This window comes from Anarhichas minor, unplaced genomic scaffold, assembly GCF_050575085.1.
Source record: "Anarhichas minor isolate MPS153535 unplaced genomic scaffold, ASM5057508v1 ptg000086l, whole genome shotgun sequence".
Lineage (NCBI taxonomy): Eukaryota > Metazoa > Chordata > Actinopteri > Perciformes > Anarhichadidae > Anarhichas > Anarhichas minor.
In genome coordinates, this window is record NW_027466532.1 from 1163637 (window position 1) to 1175843 (window position 12207).

At 40.8% G+C, this 12207-nt stretch overlaps 1 protein-coding gene across 1 annotated transcript; it reads right to left on the bottom strand.

Annotated features, from left to right (window-relative positions):
• Nucleotides 1-1287: 1287 nt before the first annotated feature.
• lactbl1a (lactamase, beta-like 1a) lies at nt 1288-8775 on the bottom strand. Its single transcript, XM_076081750.1, has 6 exons — nt 8670-8775; nt 6972-7075; nt 6707-6864; nt 6076-6296; nt 2455-2560; nt 1288-2266 (listed from the first exon to the last, which is right to left on the bottom strand). Exons 1-6 carry the CDS (start codon nt 8773-8775, stop codon nt 1288-1290), a joined length of 1674 nt encoding a protein of 557 aa, XP_075937865.1.
• Between the last annotated feature and the right edge of the window lie 3432 nt (nt 8776-12207).

The window sequence follows — 12207 nt, forward strand, 5'->3', positions numbered from 1 at the left end:
TATTGTCAATATCCACAGGGCAGCTATCAGTCCTCTGAATGCCCCAGGTCTTTAAGTTGTAGTTGTAAAGTTTCATGAGACTGATTATCTCAGAAGTCACACAAGTCATTTTATACAGTGACATCAAGTTTGGCCTCACTACAATACAATGACTACTATAGGGACTCACAGCATCACACATGAATACAATTGGGCTCTTTGAATCCACAAGAGTCTGAGCTTTCCAGTTATTCCCAATTAATGCGATTCCATATGTAATTAAAAAAATAATATATACACACCCTAATGAGAATTAGTTGAAAATAACCAATTTATACTGCATGCAAAAAAACTGCTTGGTTTTTGCCCCAAACAGCATGGGATTATTATAAAGTAAGTATGTAAAGGGGAGATTCATAGGTACTATTAGTTTATCATGTTCACCATCCCAGCGGTACACGTTGTTGTTGGAAGCATGTAAGTAGAAATGTAATATAATGTGCGCTAATTCAATATAAAACTGCATTAAACGTACCTACGGTTCAGTTTTTTGTGAACACTGTGTGAAAAGTGAGGTCTACTCTCATTTTAGATGCTGATTTGAAATTATTATGTTTTATTAAACGTTTCTAATCATTTTTTTTCTTGTATGTAGATATGGGTTGTTATATTGGGTTGTTCAATGGATTATTTTCTCGTCACCTCAGTGTTAGCTATATGTCTGTCTACCAGTATGTAGGAAAGATATGCATGTATATTAATGTTCACATGTACATTATCACTTAAAACACTTAATTCATGCTTTAATACAAACTTAATAAACATTTATACCACAAGTTTTAGTTAGCATATTTTTCTGTAACTTTTCTCTTTATTGCTCATAGCATGTTCACATGCTTCTATGGTGGATTTAAATGTTGAAAAACTTGACTACTCCACATTTCAACAGTTGTGTTTTTCCTCTTTCTAGGTCACACTGTAGGCACTTAAAGGTTGAAGAGGAATACTGCCACATCGTCCATTAACCAAACACGTCTAAGGAAACATTGAAACAGTACTGTCATCAGTGTTGCTTTGCTTGTAGCTAGTTCAAAGATTCCTTTGGACATTTGGATATGACTAAATTATTTAATTGGTAGAGTATTATAAGCAGAGGTGTATTAATAAATAATATTAAAATACAAGTTTTGATTAACCATAGCATCACATGACCAGTGGCACAACAGTTGAAAACTGCCATGTGTTTGCCATATCAATTTTCCTACTGCATTTGTCCTTCACAGTGTGAAACTGGTTGAGTTCCTGTATTTATGAAGTAAAGTATGGTCTGCCAGCTATCCTTGTCACCTTGTAAGTGTTGAGTCCTGGGGAATCAAACCCTGGCGACACGCCTTTCTTGTTAAAGAGGTAAAAGTTGAAGAGCTGTCTGTCCTGTGCCTCCAGGGAGACAGAGGCACTGTTAACCTTCAGCTTGCAGGGGTATGGGCTCTCAAACACCACCCTGAACACCCTGTCCTGCAGGTAATCCAGCCGAATAGTTCGATACTTGGAAGGGACAGTTGAGTCCACCTGTGGTCCAAACTGCTGCATCACCAGCACCCCGTCTGAGTCTACCTTAATCTCATAGAAGGTCATATTCCTGTAAGTGAAAAAACCCACATATGGAGCTGGGTTGGGCGGCGGTCTGAGAGTTCGTCGAGCATTTCTGAAAGCCCTTTCCATTGCAGGGATGAGATAGCTGTAGGCCTGGCTCACAAGGTCCTGGTCTGCAGGCCGAACCCCAGCCATTAGGATCACCAGTCCCAGTTTGAGCCGTGGCACCAGGGAGAGGCTGGCCGCATAACCGTCCAGGTCGCCGTCCTTCCTCACCACATCATAGCCAAACTGCTCGTTGATCTCCCAAGGTGTGCCGGTGGAGTTGGCAAAGTAGCCGCTGTGGCATCGGAAGAGCGGGGTCAGCATCGTGTTCAGGGTGTCCTGGCGAAGCAAGGTCCCGCCATATGCGCCCAGAAGAGCCATCATGAGCTTGGCCATGTCAGCTGCTGTGGAATACATCTGGCCTGCAGGTCGGTACCAGCCGAGGTTGTAGAGGGGAGCTGGCTGGCCATTGCTGTACACACCCACAGCCATCTGCCTCTGAATGGCTGGATTTAAGTTGAAACCCGTGTCCTCCATGCTGAGCTGCTCCAGAACATTGTCTGACACCCAGCTCTCAAAGTCTGAGCCAGTCACCTTCTGGGCTAAGATGTTGGCCAATAAGGAAAAAGCAACATTGCTGTAGTGGCATCTGAGGGAAAAGAGAAAGTAATGTCAGAAAGGTTTGCAAGCTCTTTTTGGAAGCAAAATACCAATAGGATCCTTGTTCTATGAATAAGAATCAACCTCCTTTTTCTTTTCAGAATATAGAAATGCACGGAAAGTCTAAAGTCACTAGAGTCAAAAATAGAGCAACACAGGAAGGAAACAGAGTATTACCTGGTGCCTGGATCAGCCACAAGGACATCATCCTGTAACAAATGAAGGGCTGCCTGTGTGTCTCCGCTCCAAAGAAGATTAGTTGACCTTAATCTTCTGGGTAACCCTGTGAAAATATTAGAAAACACCAGTGAGCAAAACTGGTGAGTAAATCTGTAAACTATGTCGTCCAGGTACCCTTTTGTGAATTTGACTTTCATTTTGACCATTGACTTTGTTGATCTGACTTTTCCTCCATAGCATGAGGGGGATCTTTTTGATTAGATGGATAACCATGAATTTTGGTACATACATTCACGTCTTTCTCAGATGAATTCTAATAGCTGTACCTGAAAGACTTGTACCCTCAGCAGTGCATCCCCCTCTGTTAATCCCTCCTTTTCATTCTTAGTGCACAGAGCTGATTAGCTCTATATCTGGACACAGCTCAGTGTAAATATAGCTTCTCTCTCTCTGTTCATGTGAGCCCAGGTTAGCTAAGGTGCTGTAGTGGGAGACTTGTCCTTAACAGAAACAACGTGGTGAGTATGAGTGACTAGAGCTACATTATGACCAATGTGCTTCCTTCACACGCTGCTGCTGAGCTATGTGACTGTGATGAATGGAATGATAGGATGTGGAAGCACCAGTTACACAATGTAACAGCTTTGTTATTACCAAGTATTAGACAGTATTAGACATGGATACACAGTGTTCATTTCTGTAGATGTGCACAACCAATGCTCCACCGCCCCAAATCTAAGGAATTATTCTATTAGTCCATTGGATGTTTCTGCACCTCACAATATATGTTCAATGCAGGGTTTAGTGGAAATGCAGGAGTTCTATTTATGTGTCTTTTAATAATAATAATAATAATAATAATAATAATAGTACATTTTATTTGTATAGCACTTTAAAAGGTACTACAATAGAAGCAATTACAATATAAACAAAATAGATGACATAACAATAAGGAACAGCACAAAAAACATACATAACTAATGTATCAATGACTTAAATAGGTGAGTTTTAAGTGCAGTTTTGAAAGTGACGAGTGACGGAGAATGTGTGATTTGCTGGGGGAGGGAGTTCCATGGGAGGGGGCAGCAATGGAGAAGGCCCTGTCCCCCCAGGTCCGGTGCTTGGACAGAGTAGGGGGGGTTAGGAGGTTGGCATCGGTGGATCATCTGAGGTTGCGGGTGGGAGCGTGTCGATGCAGGAGGTCCGAAAGGTATGAAGGGGCGAGGTTATGAACCGAGTACTGAACCTTGGGGGGACACCTTGAGAGACTGGGGCTGTGTCAGACTTGAATTTGTTGATAGTAATGAACTGTTCCCGGTCCGAGAGGTATGATTTGAACCTGGAGAGGGCTGTGGAGGGAGGACTCGAGACAGGGCCAGAGAGGAAGGCAGGATTGGGTTTGGGGGGGCGGTAGATAATTGAAATGACCAGGGGTTTAGGACCAGAGAGTTTGAATGTCAGGTGTTCAAATGAGGATGGACTTTGGATGTTAGTCAGGCTGGCTTATATGAGTTGGCGGTAAAGAACGGCAATTCTTCCACCGCGGTCATCAGGGTGTGGTTAGTCCATGTAATGATATCTAGTAGGGGGGGTGGTTTGGTTTTTGTAGCAAAGCCCAAAGTTAGGGAGTGAGTAAAAAGGGATCGGTCAGGTGTGTGAAGTTGTGAAATGAGGAGCTTCTCTCTCAAGCTCCTTCTTCATCCTTCACACAACTGCTTCTGCCACTGTTTGAAGAACAGAACGCGGTAGAAAGAATGCCTTCAAGCTCTGTCTGACAGTGTGCCCTCCATACTCAAGTCTGGTCCAGCTCTACACAATATCAAATAAAATGTTGTTTGTTCCAAAGTTCTTAGCCTGATAATCAGACTGAATTGACGTTTTGTTTCACTTTTTAATTTAATTTAATTTAATTTAATTTAATTTAATTTATTATACTATATTGATCCCTTTAAGGGGGAAATTTGTCTCTGCATTTGACCCATCCCTGTATATAGGGAGCAGTGGGCTGCCAATGACAGGCGCCCAGGGAGCCTGGGGTTCAGTGTCTTGCTCAGGTACACTTCGACACGTGACACGTCCCAGTCGAGGATCGAGCCGTTGACCTGAAAACTGAAGTTGCTAGGAGCAGTTAACAGTTAACTTATTGTTTCCATGATTATTGAAGAAAGATGTTGTTTTCAATGTTTTTTCAGAAGCGCTCTTACAACAACCTGTACAGCTCGGTCCCTGCAATCATGCTTGTTGCATAGTTTGGATGTAGTTTGGTCACTTGAATTGTAATCGCGGAACCCATCGGCCTGACAGCAGATAAGCCTCCAGGGTTCCGGTGCAGCCAGCAGGTATCTGGGCCAAGACTTCCTGTTCCATGCGCTGCTCATTGTTTACAGTCTGATTAGCAACTGCAAGATGCGGGTCTGGAGTTGGAGTTGAGAGACGACGTGAAACGACCGGATTATTTCACAAGTAGCCAGTTTAAGCTAATTTTAAATCAATAAAAAGCAAATCATAGATAAAAGATAGCCAGTGGCTTCCCTGATTGCCTCATTTGCTCTCCACACGGACTGTTTCCCTGCATTCCACCAAAGCCTGCTTGTACATGATTGGTCAATACTACACGAACTGCAAAGGGAAACAGAACGCTTCTGATACCAAAGTGTTGTCCCATTGCCTACAAATTCTGCATATGAATGAAGAATCTGCAAAAAAAGATAACTTATGGCACCCCCATTCTTATACTCCCAACTTCCAAGCAATTATTTGACTGTTTCTCCGGAGAGAACACCAAAACTATGTTAATCACTGAACAAATCAGAGATGATGCTGGTGATTCAGAGATGTGGAATCAGGCTGCACATTTCTTTTGTTCCTTTAAAGCTACAGTTAGTAACTGTAATACAAACTACTTTTCAGTGGCCAGTGCTTGGTGTTGGCTTGACTGCTTTCAACATGGCGGCTGGGTCACAAACTTTCTCATTTTGCAGCTGAACAGTATGAAGTTTTTATGAAAACATTTGAGGTGAAAAAGGCAATGTTGTAACTTAATATTGATCAGAGTAATTGACTCCTTGGCTTTGATTGCTTGTGTTTCTTCGGGCCCAGTGGAATCTATTAAATGTCATACAGTGCTGCAGGAATGAGTTCTAAAACCCTGACATTTGTTGTACTTCTGTTTCTTTTTTTTTATGTGTTTTTGGTTAGATGCCTGATATAAGGTCTGTGGTTGACACAAACTGAAGAGATTTTAACGTTTTGTTCAATGACATGAAATACATCAGTAAATCTCCCACAAGCTTTTACGGATCTTAAAACAGGCGGTTGCTAACAAGTGGCTAAATGAGAACGTCATCACGCCGACTAGACCGCCTCTAGCTCAGTGGTGGTGACATGAAATCATGTGACCGTATTGTAGTTTGTTTATAGCCTAACTTTAGCTTTTTACTTCTGCTGACTGTATTTCTACTTCAAAATAAAAAAAACATTGGTGTTCATTTGGGATGATTATCTTGCTGAATAAATTGTGTAATTATCCTAAATATTGGTTTCCCTGTATTGTAGCTTTAATGTTGATTATCAAAGATGGCCACCATGTCATTAAAGACAAAAAAAAAGTGTGGTTACCAGAGAGTTGGCCGGCCATCCTGCGTAAGGTGAGTCCAGGAGAGTGGCTGCCGAGGGTCCTGACTGACGAGGATGCCGGCCCCCCACCTTTCCACAGAGGGTCCTTAATGGTGAAGTTGTCTGCGTATTTGTCCAAAGGGTCGTCCAGAGAGTCCACAAGGCCGTCCTCCCACAGCTTGTATAGCATCAGTGTGGGGAAGATCTTAGAGAGGCTTGCAATTCTGCAATCACAGTGAATAAAGTGAGCGTAACACATGCATATTATCATTGATTACATGTATCCTGGTTTATTAATACATAGCATCCCCACTGCTGCTGCACAGATCCATTAAAGCACTTCATTTATTGAGTGGTTCAGTCTCATTGATCACTGATCCTATATGGAGTTTACTTAATACAATGATGTCTAATCCTAATTCTAAATCTAAGATGCAATCCAATAGAAGAATTAGACTGCAGGTTACATCATGTGGTAATGATTATTGTTCAGATGGAGTTGCTAATATTATGGACTGGCTATCATTATTATTAATGACTAAGTATTTGGCATTTAGACAAATCACCACTTCCCTTTTGTCATATCTCTGTCATATTTGATGTTAATCTCTTTGACACCAGCTGTAAATCTCACCTGTACACTGTGTACTCATTGGGGGCAGATGAGGAGGGGTCGCTTACGTTCTTCTTGCCAAAGTTTCCATTCCACAAAACAGAGTCATTTAAAACCACAATGGCTGATATCGCTGGCAGCTTGGTGGTATGAACGCTCGACCTCAGAAGTACATCTATCTGTTAGGAGAAGATTCAGTAAGAAAACTACAAGCATACCCAGGATATTCCCATGACAAAACATTTTAATATGATGAAAAAAAATTAGACAAAAAAAAGAGATTCACTCTTTCTAAGGCCACTCTCAGCGATGTGATGGGATGTGTGAGGGGCACAGGCTCAGGAAAGAGAGGGCACATCTCCTCTACTGCCTCTTGTTTTCCAACCACTTCTGTGGAAAAGGATGAAAGGCTTATCACGTATGAAACATGTATACACAACTCATCCGTCACTGTTGGGGACGCCAATCGCCAATACGACCCCAATCGTAACAGAGATGCAGACATCCAAAAGTGGATCAAATGAGCATCAATTAAACATGTTAAAAGATTTTGACCATGTGTGAAACTCAGCTGTTTGTTGTCAATCCTAGAGATTGACTAGTTCCAGGAGATTGTTAGCCTAGCTTAGCACAAAGACAGGATGCAGAGGGAAACTGCTAGCCTAGCCGAGTCAAACGTAAACAAGAACTCCAATGCGGTCTATTGTTCATGTTGTAACTTGTGCGATTATCACATGCAGAACACAAAAACATTGTAGTTAAGCATCTAGCGTTTGTCATTTGGATTTTATTAACTCTGAGCAAAAGAGAGAAAAACGTTGGATTTAATCCATATGACATTTAGATAAACATGAACTTCATGCTTCCCTCTATTTGGGATTTGATGGACATGTTTGATTGATGATCTTTTCCTTCCCATCAATGATCCGTCCATCTTATTAAATCTTGCTAACCTGAATCTTGATAGCCTTGCCTCTTGTTTGGTTATCCTTTCTTCAAAAATCGAATTAATAGATGCTCACCACATTTCTCCCTCAAGTAAGCGGTCCATGCAATGGTTCCACGAAAAAAAATGGCAAGCTTAGAATATAAGCAGAGACATAACTAGCAAGGGAATGGCACATCTTTAATTGTATTATGTGCAGCATGTTAAAGGGTTGCTAACACTGTTAGTGTACCTCTGTGCAGATAGTTTTGGTTTTACTGGTCCAGGTTCTGACATGTCTCAACCTCAACACAATGGAAGTTAATGGAATATTATTTTTAATGCTCACAACTGAAATATTTTTCAATGGCCCTTTTAGTAAAAGTAAATGACAAGCATGCTTCTAAAAGTGAGAAAAACATCTTATACCTATCTATACATTATTACTAATACAGTCTTTTGATAGGACAGTATTCTCCAGTTTATAAAATATATATTACCATTAAGGTGCTAAAGTCATGATGTATTAGTGGTAGTAGGTAAGAGGGAATGCAGGTTTTTGATAGAACAAAAATGCAGCTTGTAGCTGTAAAACAATCCTACTGTACAGTTTATCATTAAGTGCTGTAAATATGTCAACCTGCTTTCATTTTCCCAGCAGTACCAGGTTATAAAGATGAGTGTTTTATATTATATAACCTCATGTTTGTCACAGTCAGACAGTACACTCTGAACACTGAGACAAATTCATATTTACATCACACACAACGCTTGAGCAACTGAAGGTCGTGGCTGTTGTCATTTCACCCAGAAACATCCGGCATTGCTCAGCTCCACATTTGCTCCTCTCGTCTCTCAGCAGGAGTTCAAATCAGCTTTAACGCGGCTGCTAATCCTGCTGCTACTATTTCCAGTTTTGTGTAATCCTGCTGCCGCTCCTGCAAACGAGCAATTACACCAAAGAGACTAAGGAGGTGCAGGCCCAAACGTAGTTCCAGGTTGGAAAGTCATGTGTGGGTGTTCTGGGGTGTAAATCTGTGTTGGTCTGATAGACTTTACCTGTTTTCAGCTTTGGCATCCTATACTGCCATATGAAGCAGCAGGTCATGACCACGGAGAGCAGAAAGAAGACAACCATGCCCAGCATGGTCCATTTCACCTTCATCTTGCCTGCTGGTTCTTATGAGTAGCAACAATGTTAGTGTTAGTAACACGTACTGAAGAATGAGTGTACCTCAACATAAAGCACAAGCCTCTTTTAGGATTTGAATAACGGTTGACGAAGACTTTCTTTTTCCGTTGACAAGTTCAATTGAAAATTACTCTCACAAACAGCAGCTGCAAGACAGATTATTTATCTTACCAAAGGAGGGAAAACAAGCCACAGATGTCTCTCATTGTCTTTTTGTCATTCCTCATCTTTAGACAGCTAAAATCCACAATTTCCTTTTCTGCGAGGTCTACAGGGGAGAAGCCAGCAGGACTGCATGAACTCATCTCTACTGCTCCTGAGCATTCACTACAGAGCATTACCTACATGCACTTAATCCTGACTGGCTCCAGATGAAGCGTTGATTCTCCCACTCCACCGTGACGTCATAATCTGCTGGGAGATTCAGCCGCAAGTCAAATGTATGGAGAGCTGTGGGATGGAAACCTGCTAAGCATTCATTCTCTACAATCAAATCATCTCACATCCTCCGGGGTTAATTCCACACATGCATCACTCATCCAGTGGATGACTTCATCACCATATCGGTACGGGGGAGGATTTTCTTTTTTTTTTTATCTTTAAGAGCATTCGAAAGAAAATTGCTGAGTAGAGGGGGGGGTGTCTTTAGGGTGTACCACCAGAGGTTTGTGGTAAGTGCTGGCTGCTTGTGACTCAATAGATGTTCTGACAGTTCAGCCCGATAAAGGATTCTCACGGGGATCCTCCTGGTGGTCCCTGTTTTATAGTAAATCAGAGCAGGATTAACCTATCTGTTCCTGGAGTGCTTCTTACATCTCTCTCTATCCTCACTGATAGGTAGATAGTAGTTCTCTGTGTAGGAGCCTCCTCTCCACTCACTGATAGGTAGTAGTTCTCTGTGTAGGAGCCTCCTCTCCACTCACTGATAGGTAGTACTTCTCTGTGTAGGAGCCTCCTCTCCACTCATCGTTATGTTGTAAGTGTTTCAGAATAGATCTCAGGCTCCCTCCAACAATGCTCATTACATAAGTATAAAAAGAAAATCACACAAGTAAAACAAGAAACTAATATATGAATATCGAATCAATCAATCAGGAATGTAATAATTGTATATGCGTAATGAGAATAAAAATGAAACAGGTTGTAAAACAGTAAAGTATATAAGTTGACAGTATTAAGAGGTAGTGAGGGTTTAGATTGGGGTCGGTGTGAGTGGGTTTGCTGTACACTCTGGTCTTTATGCTCCCTCAGCTTTTACTTGAATACAAGTGACGGGAATAATAGCTTACCACTCATGTGATGGTACTGATCTATCGATGCTGGAGCAGTGCGGTTTAGACAAAGTGTTGTCCACATACCAGTATCTGATATCAGGTGCTTTAGGAGCTGTCAGAGTGATCTGTTCAAAATGCTCTATGTTCAAGTTGGTACTTGTTGCCTCCAAATTACGTTTTTGTGTGGAGTTACCTCTCCAACCCCTAGATGGAACTGTTGACTTCCAATTCAATAGAAAAGAAATCCAGCATACAGTCTCTCCATTGTACTCTTAAGCATTCAACCTTAATGTGTTGAATTACTCACAAAATCCCTGGAAACATACATGTACAGGTTCTTTAAATCATGGATTATACAACAATTCCTCAAAGACACATACAGTGAAAACATGTTGTATCAACATTTATCTTTGTCTTTCGAGTCTTGGTTTTAGAAAATGATTCTACTTGTGGCTCAGTTATATATCATATATATGATACAGATGTCACTTTATTCACATATAGAAGGTGTTTGTATTGTATGTATGTAACACCTGTTTTTGTGCCTCTATATGCTATTTGGACAACAAATCATTAGTCATTAGCCATGAGACTCATTTTTCACAAATCTTTATTAACGCAACACAAGCAAGATCAGACATCACAGTTTGAAGAAAGGAATTACATATCAGAACACATTTCATGATAAATTCACCAACGTACCACATAAACAGAGCACATGTCCATTTTTGTTTCATAAAATGTTTTTAACTGTTTTGGAATAATTTTCTGCTCTTTTATCCGCAACCATACTGATGAACATTTCATTATTGTATGCATAGTTGTATCAGTTCCAATGCCCTATTTCCTGAGCTGTCATACAGGGCAGTGCATATATTTGCTCAGTTGTTAGAAATAACTTTTTTCAAGGTAAAGAATACATTTTATGCCAAAATGCCTTCACCTTTTGTTTATGTAATTATGCAAAAATCCCAACAAACCAAACAGAACATATGAACAATGATGACTTTAAATTGAGATTGTATGATAGATATTAGACATTGCTCCTTTAATTAATGTTTCTTAAAGTACTATTTTCAATAAAATGCACATTTCAAAACAGTGACTTTAGTTTTAATAATTTCCTTTAACTATGTCACAAAATGTTGGTTGATTCACTTATCACATTCATATATTTATCTATATCCATACCTCTTAATAATGCATTTTCTATGAATCTGATATTGAACACTTTGGGGTTCCATACCGGAGAAATATAATGCCTTTAGCTAACAACACCAGAACATATGATAAGATAAGATAATCCTTTATTTATTACTTTACCAATTGCTTGTGAGTGATTGATGACAGCATGTGATGATTCAGGTCCACACTCCTCCAGATCAGCCTTCTACAATTCATGAGGCTTTGTCCTTATATAGTTTAGGCAGAGGATCCTGCTGTGGTGCCATACGCCTATAGGAGAAGCCCTGTATGCACTCAGGAGGTATGTGAGGCTGTGGTTGTGTGCTTTAGTTTTTATCTGGCATTTATTGGACTTTTTGCTTTATGATCTTGTTTACCTTTCATCCTTTTTACACATGGCCTTGTTTTTATGTTGTCATTCCAGATGATCTTCATCCGCCAGGAGATTCAGCCTCACCTCCAGGTGTGGTGGTAACGTATTACATTGATTCTTCTTACGCAACAAACAGCTATTTGTTATACTATTAAATACTTGATTTTTGAGTATTTTTCGAGATCAGTCTTCAAGTTTGAGGCTGTAAAACCATGGATTGCTCACTCTGGGTTGGGAGTGAGTCACTGCCCCAAGTATCAAGTATCCCAGAGTCTTGTCCACGAGCGAGGGTAAGATGGAGCATGAGATTGTTCTGGCAGTGATGCAGACCGTTGTACCAGACCCTTAAGGTGAAGAGTGAGCTGAGCCAATTAGGCAAAGATTTCAATTCACCAGTTGACCTATGCTCCTACCCTCACCTATGGTTGTCATAAAGGGCCAGTTGAGCTGGTTCAAGCATTTGATCAGGACGCTTCCGTTTAGAGGTTTTAAATGTTGCTGGGGAGAGGGACATCTGGAATACCTTGGTTAACCTGCTGTTAGCTGCGACCCATCCACGGATAAACGGAAGAC